The following is a 21214-nucleotide window of genomic DNA, read 5'->3' as shown; positions in this document are numbered from 1 at the left end:
ATTTCAGAACAAGGGGAATCACAGGCTCCACCAAATCCCAGGGGTGGGTAGTGGGGAGATCAAATAAACTGGAGACAAAAAAAGACAACTGAACTGTCTGGAAACTGCATTGAAATTAAGGGCTTTGTCCTGAAAAGGGGGCATTTTGGAGAGCACAAGGTGTTTGGGTTCATACCCCTGGGGCCAGCTCATCTGGGAGGGTTCGTGAATGATGCAGGTATAGCAGTGGGGGTGATGGAGCCACCTCCTATCCCCGCATCCTGTAACTCCTCCTACACATCTAAAGTTTCTTTTCCCTTGGGGAGATTTTAAGCTCAAATTATCTCTTTTCTTACCTTCTGGCTCCAGCAGCTTAATGCACAGGAAAATATCCCTCCCTGGGGAAACACAATTACAGCATGTGCTGCCAGGAGAGCCCAGTGCCGCCCCCCAAAAGGCACAGATATCAACACCCTTCACAGCCAGGATCCCATTGAGACCCATCACCGGGGGTGTGGGACAATGCACACAGGTGTCTCCAGCTATGGGACTCCTGCAGGGTTTGGGATTTTGTACATTTTGGGGAGGAAGCAGACATGGTCTTCCTGACCCATTCCTCCTCTAAAGAAAACCTCTGCAAGACCCACCCCCGTGTTGGTGACATTATGAAAATGTCACTGCATTCAAAGTACCCCTGAATCTTGGAAACTCTCCTTAATGTCATTACAATTACTCAGATATTTGCAGGAAGGTGGGTAGAGCACTGGGGATGGAGGAGGAAAGAAAAGCAAGGACGCAAGGGGAGCTGTCACTCAGGAAGAGGACATGTCCTGGCAGGGTACAGGTGGTGTGAGCATGGACATCTCCATGTCCCACCTGCAAGCAGCTCCTGGCTGCCTGCGATTCTCCAGCTGCAGGATTTGGAGACAGCGCTGGGGCTGGAGCCATTCCCCAGCACGATGCGCAAGGCTTTGGTTGCCATAACAACTGGATCCAGGCTTCAAAAATAGTAACTTATTTTTCATTCAATTTGCCTTTTGCCCCCTGAGACAGATCTATTTCAGGACTGATGGTTTACTTCAGGTGTCCCTTGCCAGCATAGCCGGCTGCGGGCTGGGGGCTTCAGGGGTGGAGGTCATTTTGATAAACGTGGTTTATCGCCCTTTTTCTCTCCATCCTCTATTCAGGCTCAGAAAAAGGTAAAGCAGGGCACAAGCATCACGAAATAGCCTTTGCCAAAGCCTCGTCATCTTGAAGGCTGGGGAAGGAACTTGGAAAAAATCTTCCCCTCTAAGTGGCAGAGTGTGGGAGAGGTTTTTGGAGATGATCTCACCCTGCATCTCAGCTTGGACCTGCCGCTCTCAGCCAGGACTTGGCTGTCCCACATACACCGGGAAGGTCCTACCAAGGATGGGACTTATTCTGTTCCTCCTGTACCTCCTGGATCCCACTGCCAGCCTGGTCCCCAACAGCATCTTCCATCCATGATGGGAAACTGGGGTGCTTCTTGTGTGTGTTGAGGACACCCCGCAATACAGCAGGTGCCTGGAGCATCACCCCTTTTGCATCCCCTGGGGGACGAGCTGTTTTTTGGAAGTGGTTGCAGAGGGTGCCAGGACTAATTTGTGCCTTGAATTATGGGACTTCTTAATTGTCTGTTTTGTCTTTCGGAAGCTGTGTGTGATTTCCCATGGAAACTGAGATGTCCTCGGCTGTTCCACCTTCCTCCCGTCAAGGCTGTTACAGCATCAGGACAAGAGGTTGCACTGGGGAGACAAGGGCTCTCTTCCTCCAGTTCCTGCTGGCCTTACATCACCTTTCTTGTCCCTTAGCTGCTGACCTGAATGTGCCTGTAGCCTCTGGCACAGGGTGGGCACGGGTGATGCCCACTTCCCTGCAGAAAAGCCCCTATTGTCTTTTCCAGCCCTTCTCTGAGCTGCCCAACCAACATCCGGACGCCACCTCCTGTAAGACACTCCCTGGGTGATGTAGGGGATGAAGGGGTGAAGGCTTAGGATGGAAATAGGGTGAGGATCCTGGGAATTTGAGTCCTTGCCTTGCTGTCGTGTGGCTTTGTCCCCCTTCTCTGGAGCAGGGAGGGATGGTGGGATGCTGGTGGCAGTCATGTCCCCACCCATGGGCACCCCACAGTGATGTGGCTGGGGCAGAGCTGCCCATCCTTGCCAGGGCCTCTGGAAAATAATGGGAGAAAAAAAAAAAAGTATCATTAAAATCAAATAAATAAAAGCAAAGTCAAACAAAGCAGCTCCCTAGGGATGCCAGAGTGCGCTGGCCCTGGGGCAGGCAGGGACATCGTGGGGGACCCGGCCGTGTCCCTCGTGGGGGACCCGGCCGTGGGCAGTGTGGCCGGGGGAGCGGACAGCCTGCCTGTACCCGCCGCTCCCTCCCTCCTTCCCTCCCCGATGCTTTAATCACATTTTCAATTCAAATCTGCTGCTATTTGATCCTCCGGGGGTGGCGGAGAGGAGGGGGAGAGTATTTTTAGCTGTGCTTAAAGCTGCCGGGGCGGCTGGGGGAGATCGTGCAGGTTGCTGTGGCCGGGTGGAGTTGGACGGGATCCCCCCCCCCCCCCCTTTATTCTTCCTCCTCCTCCTCTTCGCACATCTGAAGGCGGCAGCGGGGCTGGCTCCCCCTTCCCGGAGGTCGCCTTTGTTTTCCCCGTGTCGCTTTCCCGAGCAGCCGGGAAGGGGGGAGGCGGGAAGGGGCCGGGACCAGGCTGGGCTGGACCAGCCGCCCCTTCTCCTCCTCGCCCCGCCGGAGCCCGCGGAGTTGCTGCGGTTCTCCCGGGGTGGCACTTTCCGCGCCCCCCCGGCCCGGGGCTGCGCAGCCGCCGCCGGACCCCCCCATGGCACCGCCGAAATGTTCGTGTCCCGGGTCCTGGACTTCCAGAAGACGCGCTACGCCAGGTAAAGCCGTCGGTGCGCTGGTCCCCGACCCCCGGGTGCTTGTGGAGCCCCCGGACAGCCCCGGGCTCGGCTCCAGCGGGGAGGGAGCCCTAAGGGACCTTCAAAACCTGCTGAGTGCCCCAAAGCCCGGGGCAGCTGCCGACTGAGCTTTCGGGAGAAGGTTACCTACCTTTCTGCATCCTTAAGGAATTCTGAGCATCCTTGGGAGCCCTCGCTGCCTTTTGCTCAGTCTAACTTCACCGTTGTCCTCCCATTGCTGGGGGGCAGATCCTACCACTGGCTGCAAAACCTCCGTGGAGGGACCAATGTTGCCCAGGGTCCCACTGGACCCAAGTGACATCCCCTCGGGGTGGCTCCCCCAGCCTGGAGCTGGTGGATACACAGGGTTCCCATGGTATTACCTGGTGGTGGATCTTTCCCCCTCCAAGGTAGGTTTTCCAGCAGCAGCAGGGACTTGTTTTAACAGCTCAGGTGTGGTAGGAAACCTCGTGGCGTTACCTGCGTAGGGGGAAACCTGAGGATCGCTGGGCACAGGTCAGAGGGCACTCGGCCACGCACGCTGCTGCAGGATCAGATGTGGCTCTTAGCGGGGGAAGCTGGTGGGTGACACGGGGACAGCAGCCGCCCACAGCCCATGGCACGCTGGGTGGCTGAGGATGAGTCAGATCACACAGCGCTGGGCGATGCACGGCCAGACAGGGCTCAGGGGGGTGCTCAGTGGTAGACCAAGAACAGACTCTGCTTCCTGTGACTGTGGTGGGGATGTTATCACGGCTGTGGAGGGTCCCACAGGCTGGCACAGCTCCTGGGCACATTAATCTCTGCTGCTGTCACTGCCAGACTCCCAGTGGTCCTGTTAGAGGCAGATATCAGAGAAAAACTTGTCTGGAAAGAAGTGGTGATGGCGTTTCTCGCCTCCTCCAGACAGGAGCATTCCTGAAGGGTGTTTGCCTGGGCTGACTACGGGCAGGAGACCTCTCTTCTACCATCCCCACACCACCAGCTCCTCTCCTTCCAAGTGTCTCACAGCAAAAATCCATGCTTGCACCCCAAAAAGCTGCCTGAAACATGGGTACCTGCTCAAAGACCATTTTGATGCCATAACTGTCTCCTAATAACCTTTGCCTGGGGGAGATGCAGGAGGTACCCAGCAGGTTGGCACAATGCACCTGCTCCAAAACTCCTTGAGAAAACAGAGAATTCAAAGCTGTTCTTCCCAGCTGGCAAGCAGAGGAGAGGGCCAGGGGGAGACGGAACCGAGTGAAGTCCTGTACTCCCAGAACAGGAGAACTGTATCTTTGCCCCATGGTGCAGAGGCTCTTTGGGAGCTGAACAGCAGAGCAGGACCTGCCCCCCCAGCAGAACCCACCTGCCAACCTGTTGCTTGATTTATCCAAAAATACTGACGCTCCAATCTCATAGTGGTGTTCTCTAGACACAACTTGTTAAAGAGGGATGGGGTGTTACAGAGTGCCTTGCAGGGACAGCGCCCATGTGTGGGGCAGGGGCTGTGGAACGTGGGAAGGATCGGGTCCACAGGGCATCCTCTGCTTCTTGCTGGGTGCCAGGGGCTGGATGGGGAGTAGAATGAGATGGGTGCTCCCTTGGCTTTCACCCCAAGACACACCAAGGCAGTTGCCAGCACGTGATGCTAACCCAGAGCTCCCTGCATCGCCACAGAGATCCTCTTAGCCTAGTGCTTAAAAATAACAGTTAGTTAATCCTCATCCTCACCGTGCTCGACACACAGCAGCATTCCTCTCCTCAGAAATGCTCCGCTGTGGCATATCCCAAAAGAAACCCTAAAAGCAGCTTATTCCTCTGTGTCAGGGATGCTCTGTTGGCTTCTCTGGGCTGCAAGCAAGAGGGACCAGGCTCTACAATGGGGACTGGGGTGAGCAGGAACCACAGGACTCATGGTGGCACATGCCCTTGAAGGCATCAGAAGCACCTCGCAACATCTTTTCAGTGGATGAGAAACTCTTGCTTATGGCCTTCCTTGGGAAAAAAAAATAGCAGAAAGTTTCCTTTGTGGTGGAAAAACCTGGAACAGCTTCATTTTTAATGTCGTTTTTATCTAATTCTTGCAAGGAGCAAGAAAGGAGGAACTTGGCCATCAATACACCCATCAAAAGAAATAAATAAAATACGGCATGGTGATGAAAGACCTGTTGTGTGAAAGCTGCAGAGAAGGCACCGGGCTTTGAACAAAGAGATGAAAGGCAGCGATCAATGCGGCAGCATTTCGTGAAATGCCAGGACAAAACTCAGGGTTGGAGGGTCACCGGAATGTCCCTGAACCCCTCCAGGCTGGGCTTTGGAGATGGAGCATCATGGGTGGGGTGGAGGGGAAGAAAGTAAGTGGAGGGGGCTGTCTCCATGGTGGGAACAGGGATGCCGCTCAAGCAGGTTGTGGTTATAAATGAGGCTCTCTGTGGTTTCTGCTCTGCTGTGGGGTCCAGGAGGCTCTTCCATGGGGAAAAGGAGTTAAAAAGTGCTGTTGCTGCAAGGCTGTGTTGTTCACAGCCTGAGCCATAGCAAGCAATAGCCATCTCCTCCTCAATAGGCCAAATCCAGCCGTGATGCTGGCAGCAGATATGATTCCTCCTGCTTTATCCATCCACTGGATCGTTATTCCCGCACTCTCCCTCCAACCCTTTCCTCTCCTCCTCCCAGCTCACCCATCTCTGGTTTCCCCCCAGAGCAACAGACGGGTGCAAGTCGCATCTTCATCACGTAAACTCATCATCCAGGTCACAATGAGCCAGTAACTGATCCCTCCACCTCACCCCTGGCTTTGACCCCACTTTGACCCACTTTTTGCTCAGCATTCCGGTGCCTCCTGCCCATGTAGCCACAATTCAGCCTTGATCTCCCTACAGGGATACAAAATGCTTCCCAGACTTTTTGCCATCCAGAGCCATCATTTAAAAGAAATACAATCAAGCAGAGAGCTGTTGCATGTGTCCAGCTTCAGCAGCTCCGGAGCCGCCAGGAGAGAGAGGTTTGCTTGGAGCTTCAGGCTGCACAGGGCACTGAATCATCCTAATTAACTGATAGCAGGCCACAATTCGATTTGTTCATGTAGAAGGCTCTAAATCCTATTGCATTTGCTTGTCTTGCCCTGTGCAGAGTAAGAAAGAGGAGCAGCCAGAAAAATCTACATTAATTTCCCAGTCCATAAGAAGCAGGAGGTTAGGGAGAGCAGGGGCCTTTGTAGGTGCATGGTCCAGCCTTGTCCTCACTTGTCCAGTGTCTGCAATGCAGACACAGCCACCTCCTCACTGGCACAAGGGGATGGAGATCTGAACTCTACATTTGCCCAAAAGCAAATCCTGAGTTCAGGGAAAGGCACCTTCATTACCACTCCCTGCACCCATAATTACTGAGCAAGGAGACCTTCACAGAATCCTCCTCCAGCACCTCCAGGCAGGAGCGGAGAACCAGCAGAAATAGGAGTGAGAGAAAACATTGGGGTGCTCAGACCCCAAACACAAGAAAAAGCAACACCAGGCTGACAGCCTGAGCACAGCTACTGCATCGGGAAGATCAAGTCTCCATTTGCTTCACAAGGAAAGCACCAGCAGCCCTTGCCTGCTCCCACACACGCCAAGATGCTTTCCAAGAGCCCTGCTTCCCCCACAGCCCACGTGGGATGAAGTGGTGAGAAGGGAGATGCTTTCAAGCATCAATATCGTGGCTCTGAGCTGCTCAGGAGGCAGGAGCTCCTCAGCAGCCCCAGCAAGACCTCCTGGGCTGCCCTCCGGCTGAGCAGATCTCCTTGCTGCGAAAAGCACCGCTCCAAGAAATGAGGAGTCCCCCCAAAATACCAGAATCACCTGGTGTCACTGACCAATTCAATATTGATCGCTGTGAGCCCGGGCTGACTCAGATACCCTCTTAAGAGGATATCAGCACCGGAACAGGCTGCCCAGGGAAGTGGTTGAATCACCATCCCTGTGTTTAAAAGATGCATAGATTAGTTTCTTATGGACATGATTTAGTGCTAGAGTGAGGTTGTGGTTGAACTCAATCTTAAGGATCTCTTCCAACCCAAATGATTCTAAGATAAGAGTAGTAGGATTCATCTCAGGTAGGTTTAGATGCCCAGGGTGCAGTTATCATTGGAACCAGGTATTCGAAAGACAAATACTCAGAGCATCATTTGCACAGCTGGCTGGAGATGGAACACTCCCTCAAACTGCCCCTTTCTCTCCTTTGGGAGGGTCAGGAGTCCATGCAGGACAGGCTCAGGTGGGGATCAGCACCCTGGAGATGCGCAGCAGCATCCAAGCCCTGTTCTTCTGGGGGAAGGCCAGTCTCTTGTCTGCTTGGGAAATGGACGTACGATGGTCTTTTCCCTCCTTCAGCCGGTGTTGGATGTCAGCCCGATGTGATTCTTTGGCACAGCTCGCTATGGCCAGCTTCACGAGGTGGCTGCCAACACGACGCATGGGAAATTCAAGCCACTGCAGGTCAGTGAATGTGAGAAATGGGGCTGTGCCAGGACTGTCCCCAGGCTCGCCGTTTCCCCTCCTCCTTCCCACACTCCCAGCTCCACAGCGACACAAAGCAATGCAAACCGACTACAGCTCCTATAGAAAGGAAGGGGAAAAGAGCACAACTGTTATTCCAGGTCATTGCTCTTGGAGCTGCAAAAGGAGGTTGGTTGAGTACCCAGAGGTGCTGCCAGGGGATGGATGCTCAGAGCAGGAGCTGAGCAAGACAGCGGAGGTGTGATCCAACACACAGAGCTCAGGTCTCCATTTGGGGTTCTCTAGTTGAAATTGAGCCTCAGCATTTTCATGCCATGAAAATCCAGAGTCAGATGGGCTCAATGTGATACGCCACAACTTCTGATAACATGATACCACGAGTGTCATACTCCTGATGTTTGCTTCAGATGCCAATGAGTTGAGCTGATCAGTGCTGACCTTCAGGAGAGTTTTGCTCTGAGTTTATGCTCCTGTTCAAGTCTGTAGTCCAGGCTTGCTGCTGCTGAGGAAAGGATTTTATGCAGAGAGAGATCAGCAGGTCAGGAGCAAGGAGTTACCTGCTCTGCTGCGCTCAGCAGCGCTGGCTGGTACCGCGGCATCAGACACAGCCCTGCTCTGTTGCAAATACTAATGGAAATCCTAGTATTTGCTTTCCTGACTGGTGAAATGCACGATTCTCCTTCTGTGCATTCATTGTCCAGAGGCATTTGCTGAATTTACAGATATCATTTGTACTTGAGCAGCATCCAGGAATCCCAAATGAGAGCCAAGCTCCGGCTCTTGAGGGATGCTCTGGGGAAACTTCACAGATCTGAGAAACCACGACCTGCCCGTGTAATTTAACGGTGACGGTGGCAGCCAGGGTTGGAGGCTGGGAAGGCTCCAGCCCCCCAGACTGTCCCAAAGTGGGCAGAGGGCTCAGTGGTTGCACTCACTCCTGCCCTCCTTGGGCTGTTGCAGAGTTTAACCTGGCAGAGCCAGCTTAGGACTAATCCCACTGGCTCCAGTGCTCAGGGCAACACTGACAAGGCAGCAAGGAACATTCACAGTGACTTTCCAAACAAGAACATTGTGAATAATAGACGATTTTCAGTTCTGGAAACAGTCCTCCTAAGATTTTTGAAACACCTGGGACATAGGAGTCATTTTATGACTAATCAGCTGTTGTTGGAGGTCTCATGAGCACCAAATGAAACAAGAAGTCCCAGCTCAGAAAGTAATTTGGGAAACACTCACCAATCCCATCTGTTGTGAATAAACAAACAGCTCTTCTGTAGTTGCAGGGCCATGAATTACCTTGGAAGGCTCAGAGATACCATCCACATAAAAAGCAGAAAGCCTGCCAGAGGGAAAAATAAATACCCCTGCACAGAGGATGGGAATATGGACAGTTATGACCCTGCTGGGAATTACCTGCTGAGTTTCCACCCATCAGCCAAGCCCTGCTAGATATTTATGGGTTCTCACGGGTGCAGAAATGGTCTGCGCTTGTGCCTAGCCTGGCTTGGAGCATCCCATGGTTGTCTTCGATGGGAACAGGAATTGGGTCACCCTTGGTGTTGTGAGGGAAATAACATCAGCATATTCCCTCCTGCCAGCCTCAGCCCCTTGTGTACCCATTGCTGGGGGAGCAGGTTGTACTGGGAGGGGACTTCCCTGTCTCTCCATGGGGGACATCTCAGGACCAGACACAGCAGGGACACAGCTGAGCATGTAGTCCATGCCTGGGAGCACCTCTCAGTAGGCAAGTGGACTTGTTCAGTGTTTCTCCTGGTATTCAGACTGTGGTGTACAGCCAGCTCAGGGTGTCCCCACATGTGAGAGTGCTGGGAACACGTTAAATCAGGATGAGGGTAATCAGGAGGTGATACATGAGCATCCAATCTGCATCCTGTTTTGACTTGCTTTGTGGAAGCAAAGTTTGCACCAGGGGCTTCTGAGCAGGTTACACCAGAAATCTGGCGATCTGCTGGTTTACCCATAAGAAGGGGTGAGAGATGCTAGTTTAGACGAAAAGCCTTTCAGTTTGCTGCCTCAGTCGCTCCCTACCCAAGCTGCCAGCTCTTTGCGTGATGCCAGGAAGCAGCGCAAAACAAAATGCTTTGCCACCTTGCTGCTCCTCACATGGGACGGGCTGGAGTCAAAGGAGCAGCCCACAGAGCAGGTTTGTCCTGGCTGCCCCTGCTTCCCCAGCTCAGGGAGCAGATTCATGAGCTTACAGCACACAAAGCTCAGCTTTCCAAACCAGGAGCACCATATGCTCATGTAGGAGCATGCAAACACCAAAGGGCAGGCATGGAAATAAAGACTTCAGCTCTTAACAGGGTGCACATGCCTGTGTGGGTGGCTCTGCAGATGGCAGTGCCGGGCAGCATCAGCCCGAGCCTTTGCATTTCTGCTTCCCAGTGGCAAGTACTCCTGTGTCAATGGATAGAAAGGGAATGCAGGATTTCCCAAGCATTCCCAGACTGGATAAAGTAGCTTTGTGGTACTGCAGAGTCTGGAGGCTCCACACCAGGATGTACAACCATGAGGAGAGAGAGAGGAGGGCTGCTGAGCCTTTCCTGTGTCACTGAGTTGCAGAATTGATGCCCTGGACTTGAGGGGAGGCCCTGAGCACATCCCTGTGGTCCTCCTCTATCTCCTGCATCCTGGGATCATACCCCATTAATGAGCAGCGCTCAGGGCCCTGGCACCACATCATCACATGCAGCTCCCCAGGACTGAGCTAATTATGATCCACAGAGGAGCTCAGGGCGATGAAGCCTCTTAGCAGGGACCACAGCTGGAGAATTACCAGATTACAGGTCAGAAGCAGAGCATACAACAAGCCCCAGACCACAGGGATGTCACTGCAGCAACCCACATGTGAGCACAAGCCTGAGGTCCAAGCACCAGCACCTGCATTGGGTGTACAGCCTCTGGGATCTTTAGGGCAAATCCAGACCATGCACTGAAGAGGGGTCTGGGGCCAGTCTGCCCTGCAGGGACACATCTGCTCCCTCACTGTCACTTCAGGCATCGCACGACTTGCTCTACTAAGGGACAAGATAAAGGACCCCAGCAGGACTTACCACCACTGCTGGTCAGCACCCAGCAAAGGCTTTCTCCAGCCTTCCTCTCTGATGAGAAGCCACCATCAGGATACAATCCTTCAACAGCTTATCTATTACTTAAAAAAAAAAAACCCAGTTATGACATCCAGTCACAAGGAGAAATCCCCTTGATTTACAGTCAAATCTCCAGGAACATCCCAGCAGGGAACACAGTTCCCTGGGCAGAGGAGTAAACACACAGCAAACCAGCAACCCACCTCCAAAAGCATTAGACTAGGGCTTGAGCAAGCCCAGCCCTTTTATAAGCCATTCTCAGGTGAAACTTGTAGAGATTAGATAGTCTGGGGATATTCACATCACCTGGGAACAAACTTGGACATGCCGTCTGCTCCTTCAAACCCCCGTCCCATAGTGCAACACATGATTCTGGCATTTAATTCACAAGTTCTGAAGAGGATGTGGTGGTTTTCAAGTGTCACAGCCACAGTCACAGTCTCAGCAATGTGCAGGGGGAGCCCAGCTCCTAAATATGTAGATACACAGCCACATGTCATGTCTATAGTCTGATTTATAGCAGGTGCCAATGCAGTGGTTGATGCAGGTTGTCTTGGTGTCCCCAGAAGAGCTCAGATGCTCAAATCCTCACACATGAGGCACTCCGAGGAATAATTTAATTTAATCCCCTTTTTACCTTCTTCCCTCCCACCCCAGCAAAGCAAGAGCCAGGCAGATCTGCCTGATTTTTAAGGTCAGAACTTTGTTCTTGGATAAAAGTCTTTAAAAAAGAAACCCCAAAGCCACAAAAAAACAGAGTGGGAGAAAGAGAAGGAGAAAGGAACAAGCCTGGGAAGCCGGCTCTGCACTTTGCCCTGGCTGCCTGGGACAAGGGGCTCTTTGTTTCCCCATCCAGAGCCTGCTGTACCGGCCCTTTTCAGGCTCCCTCCCTGGGAAAGGGGCCAGGGGGAAGCAGGCACAAGCAGGGCAGGCAAAACCCCTGGGGCTGCACTGAATAACCTTTGCTTGGACCCCCACCAGCCCCCCCATCTTCATATAGCTGGACCATATAGTGTCTGCCAGCACAGCATTGGGAGCAAAAGCCGCCGGGAGCCCCTCAGGTCTCAGCTTCCCATGCACCATCCCTGCGAATGAACACGCTTGTATTCCTGATGTCCATGAGTTTTTAAACATTTCTGCGTCTTTTGAACTTTGCAGTCCTAAAATGCATTGAAGCGCCCAGCTGGTGTGTAATCACCTGTCTGTGGCTTCACGGACCCATCACGCCTAGTGAGCCACCTCATCATGGTTTGCTGGGTCCCCGGGTGGGCGGCAGCGTAGGCTGGAGGCTGTTGGGGACAAGCCGCTCTCATCTCCTCCCACCTCAGGGACAGTGCCAGGGTGTCCCCAAGCCTGCGGGTGCAATGACATGGAGCTGGCGATGACTGTGGATTCAGCCAGTCAGGCAGGAAACTTGCTGCAGGGGACCAAATCTCAGTTTGGGTTGGTGTTTCCCTTCTTCTCCTTATTTTCTTGCATTGAAAAACCCCAGAGCTCTGCCTGGCTGCCAGCAATTCCCCTTCTCCGAACCCCGCTGCACAGAGCTGGGGCTGGGAAACACACAGCAGCCTCCCCTGCGGCTCTCGGCTGCTCTGGGCTTTCATCAATTCTAATGAGAGTAACAGTTGCATTCCCTGAGCATGTCCATCCGTCTGTCCAGGCTGGAGCTCAGGTTTGAGGCTGGTTTTGCACACTGATACGGCAACTTTCTGCAGGCTGGGAGTGACACAGGGCTCCCTGTGTACCCATGGTGACATGAGCTGGATGGATACTTGGCATCCTGGGGTGGTCTGGGAGATAAAGTCCCAGGAGAGAAGGTGAGGAAACAACCCTGCACTCATTCTGCCCTGCCAGCAGATGTGCAAACACCGGCTGCTCCCATGCTTGTTTGTACAGCTCTGCTCCTGAGCACAGAAGACAACAAAAATGTGCCCAACAAGCCCCAAAATGCAATGTTGGCTGCTCTGGGAGGGCCCTGCTGTACTCGTGCCGGCCCAGAACTTTGCAGCCAGGTCCTGCATCTGTGATGCTCCACTTCCCATCCTTAACAGGATGATGCTTATTAGAAAGCAGGGCAGGAAAACAAGAGCAATCTCTCCCCAGGTCAAAATAAAGATCCTCCTGGATTTATTCCTCCCTCCGGGACAAGCAGGTGCTTGCAGCAGCTGCACCAGCATGACTTTGGGCTTCAGGGACGCATGTGCTGTTTGACCTCATGCCATGGGGTGGCCGTTCCCAGCCTCTCCATCCCTGTATCAGAGCCGGGGAGGATATTTGCACCTCAGCGTCCCTTCCCAAAGGGTCCATGCACCACTCAGCCCTGGCGGGCAGGGGCTGTGGGAACCAGCCCCTCCACCGTTCCCTGTTACTGCTCTGAACAGCAACTGCCAGAGCAGAGGGGAGACCACACGGGGCTTTGTTAAAACAAATAAATTAAAGGAAAAGCCTCGTACACGTTTCCTCAGCAACCGCAACATCAGGCGGGATGTCTGGGCTTACCCCCCCTGCTTCTTATTATTAAAAGGGAAAAGAAAGGGAAGCAGAGAGCGAAGGGGAGCTGGGGACAGTCTCCTGGCAACGCTGGGGACAGTAATGTCATCCTGCCAGGGGGACGTGGCTCCAGTGCAGGGAACCTGGCCAGCCTTCGTGGCCGGAGCAGTGGGATGGAGAAGGTGTCCCTGGTGTCCCCTGGGATGGAGGCGATGGCACGCCAGGCAGAGCCACCACCACAGGGATGCCCGGCTGCTTCTCAGCCACATCAGCCTTGCTAAGCCTGGATTTACGCAGTGCGAGTTCTTGACTTGAAGAGTGGTGGGAGCTTAATCCCATCTTTTTTCACCTCTCAATTCAAGCCACTTTTTGGTGACAATGACCACACTTCTCGCAGTGCTGGGGTCTGGCAGCAGGCAGTGCAGGGCTGGGGACATGGTCCCCATGTGGGCTGTCACTGCTGCTTTCTGGGGAGCTCCTCGCACGCCCAGGCCTGCTGTGGCCGCATTCCCCCCCTCACTCAAATCCTCATTATTTGAAATATTTAATCCATCCTGTCTCATTTTTAACAGATAGAGGCTCATGCAGTGGGGCTGAGCAGGCGGGAGATGGCAGAGGAGTCTGCTCGGGGGTGGATGGCTTGGGGACAGGGAGAGGGGACATTTACTGCCTTTCCCAGTGCCCCAGACCGAGGGGTCACCCTGTGCCCAGCAGCAAGGTCCTGCCAGCCCCCTCACCAGGCACAGCTCAGCTGTGAAACGCGCTGCAGATGGTGCCGGAGCCGAGAGCTAATGGGGTTAGAAAGCAAATTAACCCAGGTCCGGCAGCGCAGCCCTGCTCAGCGCAGCTGTCCTGACCTGAACCGCAGCAGAAAAGGTCTTTAAACCCCTGATTACCAGCAGCAGCCAGGGAAGGATCACTCTCTATTTGCCCATTTCTTTTTCCCTTTTGCCAAGACTCCACTGCTGGCTTCTGCCAGAAAAGGATGCTGAGCAAGGCGGCGCTTTGCTCTGACCTGTTATCATGGGTGTGCGTTCAACTTGCCTCTTAATAAAGCATTATGTACCTAGCAGTAGACTAGCCAAGCCCAACACAATTTTTTATCACTGTGTGTTGATCTGACAGGGGAAATCAATACATTCCTCTGAAAGCCAAGAGCAAGATGATACCTTGGACTAAGGGAAACAGAAATAAAGACCCAGGTTTCCAAGGGAGCGTGGTGGGGCTGCCCCCTGCAGCAATCTGTGCTGGGATACAGCTCCCATGGGCAGGAGGTAGGTGCAGGTGGTACCCAGAAACTGAAAGTATAATGGGAGATACCCCTGTTGAAGCTAGGCACACTGCTGTGACATGAGGGTGTCACCGCTGGGTGGGTTGGGGACTTGCAGCAGGTCCCCCTGCTGCACCGTGTGTCCCCTTCACTGCTGGGGCTGCCCTGTCTGTTCTCCTGCCCGCAGCAGCAGGCAGAGCCACCTCCTGCCTTCTGCTCTCCCAGCAAAGGCAGCTACTGGGAAACGCTTTATCTGCGCCAAAGCAGAGCAAGACCTGGGGTCCTGGCATTTGGGGACAGACAGATGGACAAGCCAGGGTCACTTGCAGGCCCCTCCGAAAGGTCTTTCCCCCAAAAGCCATCCCCTGAGTGTGTTTCTTGCCCTGCTTCTCGCTGCAGGTTCATGAATCACCGCGTCCCGTCCAACTGCAGGTACCAGCCGACAGAGTACGAGCACGCGGCGAATTGTGCCACCCATGCGGTGAGTCCCTGTCCCCGTCCCAGGGTGAGGGAGGACAGTGCTCAGCTTTCTGCGGGTCCCCTGAGGAACCTCAAAGGACACCAGTCCTTATGGTTGGACTCCGTGAACTTAAAGGTATTTTCCAACCTGAATGATTCTATGCCTCTATGATTAAAAATGTCTTCAGCCCTGGAGCAGCTCCTGAGGGTCTTGGGGCTGTGATGAGGCAGATGTGCCCCAGGTGTTCCTGTGGAACCTGGTGTGCATCTTCCTTGCTCTCACCCACCATGGCCCCGTGTCCAAAGGGAAGCTGGCTGTGGGATTGGTCGAGAGGGAGTATTTTGCAAAGCTCTCTGAAAATGGAGTGTTTTTCACAGCACGAATGGTGACAGGTGCCCCATGGGGTTGCCCACGCAGCCACAGAGCAGGTGCTCCCCACATCAGGGTTTCTTTCAGGAGCTGACAGCTTCCTCTCCCATCCCTGGAGATGACTCAGAGGTGTCCATCCTCCTCCTGCCTACCTCCACCTGGAGAACCTGCTTTGGAGCTTCACCACCCAGGGAGAGACCCTGCCTGGGCAACGTGGGCAGCCAGCCTGGCCCTCACGGGTGTTGGCTTCAACTAGAAGCAAAAAATAAACCCTAAAAGGAAAAGCAAAGACTATATTGTAGCTGCTCAATCATAAAATCACAGAATCATAGAATAGTTTGGGTTGGAAGGGACCCTCAAAGGTCCCATCTTGTCCAGTCCCCTGGCATGAGCAGGGACACCTTGACCCAGCTCAGGTTGCTCAGAGCCCCGTCCAGCCTGGCCTGGGATGTCTCCAGTGATGAGGCATCAATGGAAATGCAGAGTCAACAACAGATTTGCTTCTCTCTTCCAGTTCTGGATCCTGCCCAGCATCCTTGGCAGCTCCATCCTCTACATTCTCTCTGACGACCGATGGGAAACTATATCAGCCTGGATCTATGGCTTCGGCTTGTCGAGCCTCTTCATTGTCTCCACCATCTTCCACACCATCTCCTGGAAGAAGAGGCATCTCAGGTACCAGCCCTGATTGCTTGGGAAAGGGGGAGAAGGTCTGGAGGCCCATGGTGCTGCAGGCTGTGACCCATCTGTCTGTCTGTCCCGCAGGACTGTGGAGCACTGCTTGCACATGTTCGATAGGATGGTGATCTACTTCTTCATCGCAGCATCGTACGCTCCCTGGTGAGTTGTTGGTGTGTGGGCGCCACCATTTGGTCCCACTGGAGAGGAAAAAATCCGTCTGGCACCAACAAATAGTGTTTCCTTCTCCAGCTTTGGCTCTGCTTGTGGCTGTACCGCTTTCCACAAAACCTTCCTATCCTGCAGATTTTAACCCCTTTAAGTTGAAGCTACAAGTTGGGAGGACCCTTTGGTGGGACAGCCATGGGGCTGAGGGCAGCATTTCCCCTCTCACTGCCTGTAGCCCCAACTAGGGTGCTGCCCTGGACCCCGACTCACTACAGACCTGGGTCTTGCAGGCTGAACCTGCGGGAGTTGGGTCCCTGGGCCTCCCACATGCGCTGGATCATCTGGATCATGGCGTCTATTGGGACCATCTACGTTTTCTTCTTCCATGAGCGGTGAGTGCCTCTACCTGGCCCCATGCTGCTGGGTGTCACAGAGCCCAGCTCAGCTCTGCCCGTCCCTTGTGACAAGCTGTAGGGAAGAGCAAGAGGGATGGAGACAGATAGATACAGGGTCCTTGGGCAGCCTACTGGCCAGCTGGTAGAATAGGTCTTCCTTGGACCACATCCTTCCCCATCTGCACCCTGGTTTTAGGAGCTTTGGTGGCAGGGATGTGGGAGCAGGGACACGGGAGCAGGGACGTGAGATCAGAGATCTGCTGCCATGAGTTCCTTCTTCCACATGGTGGCACCAAATAGAAAGCAAAATGCTCCAGATGTCTCCCGAAAAGCCTCAAGCACCTGGCCCTCAGCTAGCAGCTCCCAAACCAGGGTGGGGGTCCATCACCCCCAGAGCAGGGTGCCAGCCTCACTGCAGTGGTGTGGCACAAGCACAAGGACGTGGGACCTGCTGTGGTGGCACCACCACCCCTCTTCCTATAGTAGAGCGGCAGATGTTACAGGCGTGAAACTCAACTTTCCCTCTGCACCTGCCTCCAAACAGCTTCTCTGTCGGTTCCAGGTACAAGCTGGTGGAGCTGGTGTGCTATGTTATCATGGGTTTCTTCCCTGCCTTGGTCATCCTCTCCATGGTAAGCCAACACCGAGAACTCATGGGCTCAGTGTGAGGGACAAGTCCCAGGGAGGCTGGTTTGTCTCCAGCAGGTTGGTGACGGATAAAACCATCCCCAAACATGACGTGCCCTGGCTCAGTTTTGCAAGTGATTTGGGTGCCCAGCAGGTACCATGTGCATTTCCAGCAGCAAAGCTGAGCTACTGCGTCCACACTGCCTTGCTGGAGAGGATGGTGTAGCAAAAGGAAGAGCAAGGGCCCTACCTGCACCCTGCCATGCTTCTGGTCTTGATGGAGCGGTGAGGACAGGGCAAGGGTGTCACAGCCACCACTGATTCCTGCCTTTCTGCTTGTCCTCAGCCCAACAGGGATGGTCTCCCGGAGCTGGTGGCCGGTGGCTTCTTCTACTGCCTGGGCATGGTCTTCTTCAAAAGCGATGGCCGTATCCCCTTCGCCCACGCCATCTGGCACCTCTTTGTGGCCATCGGAGCTGGCATCCACTACTATGCCATTTGGAGGTACCTCTACCGGCCCAGCACACTGGAGTCCAAAACACCCCGGTAGACGCCTTAAAGACATTGTTTGCACCAAACCGGCACGTGGGGCACGGAGGGGAGCGGGGAGGCAGCCTGCGCCAGGGCCTCACCCCAAACCACCCGCTCACCCCATGGGCAGCAGCCGCCGGTGCCCTTCCCGCTGGGACAGGAGAGCCTGGAGGTTGATTTGAAACAGATTTATCTTTCGTTTTTTTTTTCTTTTTAACCTCGGGAACTGCTTATTTTTTTAGGCCAAGGTTTTGTAACATGGTGGCTGGCGGGGAATGACCGCTCACCAAGGCCTTGGGGGGCCCCACTCATCCACCTGGACCTGAGCATCCCTTGGGAGTGGGGACCTTGGCCCCACACACCCCTGGCCAGTGACACCCTAGGTTTGGCTACTGGAGCCAATCAGGGGACTGGTGGTGTCAGGGCATGGGGAGAGACCAGACCCTTTTCCCCTGGGATGCCTGGGCATGTGGCCACTCCAGCTGGGCAGGGGGCTGCATTGACACCCCCGCACCACCCGGGCTCCTAAACCCTCACAAGTCATGTCAGCACCAACCGCCCCCATCCTGGTGGGAAGGTCCAATTCAACAAAGCCTTATCTGAGATTGAAACTTGAATGTCTTCCAGGGCTCTTCAGAGAGCCCGAGCATTGGAAAACACTTTCTCTAAGTCAGTATTAAGTGCACAACTCGGTACATCCCCACTAGATGGGCCCTTGGAGCTCCCCCCGGACATTTCCTCCCTGGAGCGGCAGCCCCGCTCCCAGGCTCTGCCATGCACATACCTTCATCTGATGGGGACCAGGGCGGGATCCAGGTCTGTCATCCACCTGGCTGGGGTCGGCCCATCTGCATCAGGGGATTTTCTTTGTCTTTGAGGGAGGGAAGTGAACCTCCTTGGACTGGGATCATAAGGCTGCCTTCCTTCTCTGCTCCCATTTTGATGGTGAGCTCAGTATCAGATTTAAATCCACTTTTGGGAGGAATTCTGACACTCCTGAGAAGAGACATAACTGTGTGATGCTCAGAGGTGAGCTGTGATGGGGTAGTCCTAGTGATGCTTGGGTTTTAAACCACCCTAATGACAGCTACACAGTGCTCTCCAAGGCAGGATAACTGGACATGGAGCACCTGCCCAGCCATCACAGAACCGCAGAATTATAGAATGTCCTGAGTTGGAAGAGACCCACAAAGATCATCGAGTCCAACTCCTGTCCCTGCATAGGACAACCCCAAAATTCACACGGTGTGTCTGAGCGCATTTTCTGATTGCTTCTTGAACGCTGTCAGGCTTGGTGTCCAGGAGCAGCCCTGATGCTGATGGAATGGGTAAACCACACCTGGTCCTGCTCCCCAAACACGCTGGCAGAGCTGCTGGAACCAGAAGGGTCTGGTCTGTGCTGGGAGCCGGCAGAGCAGTGCTGCTCTCAGCCCTGCCTGCACCTTCCCTGGGAACCCCCGGAGGCATCGATTCTCCATCATCTCTTTGGCCTTTTGATAAATTGCAACTGCAGCAGTCTCGGTGCGATGTGGCAAGGGAAGGAGATTTATGGCCACTGTCCCGCGTCTCCTGTTTCTCCGGCAGCGTGCCGAGGGGCCGAGCTCCGCGTTCTGCCCCATCTTCCACAGAGCTTAGGGTGCCCCCCACCCTGCAGCACCCTGGCAGAAAATCACCAAAGAGAATATATCCAGATACTCTTCCCCTCCTGGTGGCTGTGGTCACCAGGTCAGCAAAAAAACCCAACCCTGTGAGTTTTTACTTCCACAGGCAGAGGGTTCCTATAAGGATCCATGGGGCTGCTGGAGGGTCTCTGCCCCAGGCACCCCAAAGCAGCCTTTTGGCTGCGACACCTCTTGGGGTGACAGGTGGTTTTAGGGATGGAGGGAATGACCCAGACTGAGCCCGGTCTCTGCTGCTGCCTCTTCCAGGCCCCCAGGTACCAGCCCTTGCTCCATCATCTACCGCAGCCAGAGGGGAAGAGAAGGATGAGCTGAGAGTAACCAGCAGTTGGTAGAGCACGTTTGGGGTTGGAATAGCAAGATATGGGGGCCTAGACCAGGACCTACAATTTTTTCTGTCTGGCAAGTCATTACCCTTCTCTGTGCCTCAGTTTCCTCATCTGTAAAATGGGGGTGAAGACACCAACCTACCTCACAGGGCTCATGTGAGGACCCCGTGGAGCACTTGGGAGCTGACTGGTGCTTTACAGACGCACTGCGATTTCCACCGAGTCTGAGGCACTGGATTCCCAGAGCCACCACGGGGACGGTGACAACTGCAGCTCAACGTGCCCAGGTCTCCTCCTCCTCTGTCACTAAATCCCACAGTGTAATCACCCTGGGGACAGACCGTGCACATGGGGAAATGTCCCCTGGCAGGGGCTGAGGATGTCCAGGGACCACTGTCACATTTTGTCCGCAGGCTTCATCCCAAGGGCTTTATCTCAGAAGCCGTTTCGCCACTGGGGGCTTATGGCCCTAAATCCAGCCCAGGGGCTCTCAAGATACAGGGAAGTGCCAGAAAGACCATTCCAAGGCCACTTGGTCTCAGCCTTCTGCTGAAAACCAAGGCCAGGGCAGATGCTTGGGTGGGGATGGGTGGCCAGGCTCCATTGGGGACATCACCACCCTGCCTTGAGCCCAGATTTACCGAGTAGGTTTCTCCGTATTTGAGAAGTCCCCCTCTTCTCTTGCTTCCTAAGCCTTCCCTTGCAAAGCAAGGTGGGGCGCACAGAACAGGTTATTGGATTGTCCTCCTATTTTATGCTAATTTTAAATGACTCATAACATTCAGGATGTCTGGAGGAGGGTTTGAGGGATTTTTTAGCATCTCACGTTTTTCACTGTCCATTCTTGTTCAACCAGTATTTTATATTTAACACAGTATTTGCTCAAATTAAAAACAAATGTAAGGAAAATAACGCTAGCAAATATTGTTTCCTGTGGAGTAGGTTTGAAATAAAAACTCAAGATACCTCACTATTGGCCGCTTGTTAAATCAAAATTAGCTTCCCTACAGCATCTGGAAATAAGCTCATTTTCTACCTGACTTGCCCCACACGGCATCGCTGCCCCGATGAGGAGGAGAACCGCTCAACTAGCTGCAGCGAGGCCCTGCTCACGGCGATGGAGAGCTGAGAACTGACTCACCTCGGTGCATGGATGGCACTGCCATCTGCTGGCTTGCTGGGGGGGACAGTGCCACTTTGCCCTTCACACCAGCTGCACAGGGAAATTCAGGAGGTCAGGGATGAGTTGAGCGCCAAGCTACAGAACTTCCTTTGAAACAAAATGAATAGGTGAGACTGCTGATGGCGACCCTGTGCTCGGCAGCATCGGCTGAAGGGTTTGCCAGCATCTCACCAAAGCGGTTTCGGCATAGGGCTCTGCACACCCCCTCTGGCCTTGTCAATTCCTGCCCTGCGGTGGCCGAGTCTGTGGCTGACATGTGTCAATCTCTGAAGCTGCTGCTGCAGGGGGGCAAGGATGCCAGGTCTAGGGAGGAGGAAAACCTGTGGCAGAGTGGGCAGAGGGTAAACACTGCTCGCTGCGCACCCCAGAGGGGAAACCCCCCCACCCCCATCACCCACCGGCTCCCACCAGCCTCTCCCACGGGCACCGGCTCCTCTCGGAGAGGGACATTTTGCCTCCATCCAGGGAGATTGCTGGCTGCACTGTCAGCTCTGCACATCCACTGGCTGCCCTCTCACTCGTG

At 54.1% G+C, this 21214-nt stretch overlaps 1 protein-coding gene across 1 annotated transcript; it reads left to right on the top strand.

Moving 5' to 3' along the window:
* Positions 1 to 2859: 2859 nt before the first annotated feature.
* MMD2 (monocyte to macrophage differentiation associated 2) lies at positions 2860 to 18033 on the top strand (the record flags this gene model as incomplete). The annotated part of the gene is made up of 7 exons (XM_080354269.1): positions 2860 to 2906; positions 14672 to 14753; positions 15616 to 15776; positions 15867 to 15941; positions 16238 to 16339; positions 16905 to 16974; positions 17316 to 18033. The coding sequence occupies 7 exons, from the start codon at positions 2860 to 2862 to the stop codon at positions 17517 to 17519; spliced, it is 741 nt and encodes a 246-aa protein (XP_080210395.1). The 3' UTR covers positions 17520 to 18033.
* Between the last annotated feature and the right edge of the window lie 3181 nt (positions 18034 to 21214).

This window comes from Nesoenas mayeri (genome assembly GCF_963082525.1).
Source record: "Nesoenas mayeri genome assembly, chromosome: 15".
NCBI classification, from domain to species: Eukaryota; Metazoa; Chordata; class Aves; order Columbiformes; family Columbidae; genus Nesoenas; species Nesoenas mayeri.
The sequence above is the reverse complement of the archived record's forward strand: the minus strand, read 5'-3'. Positions and strand labels throughout refer to the sequence as shown.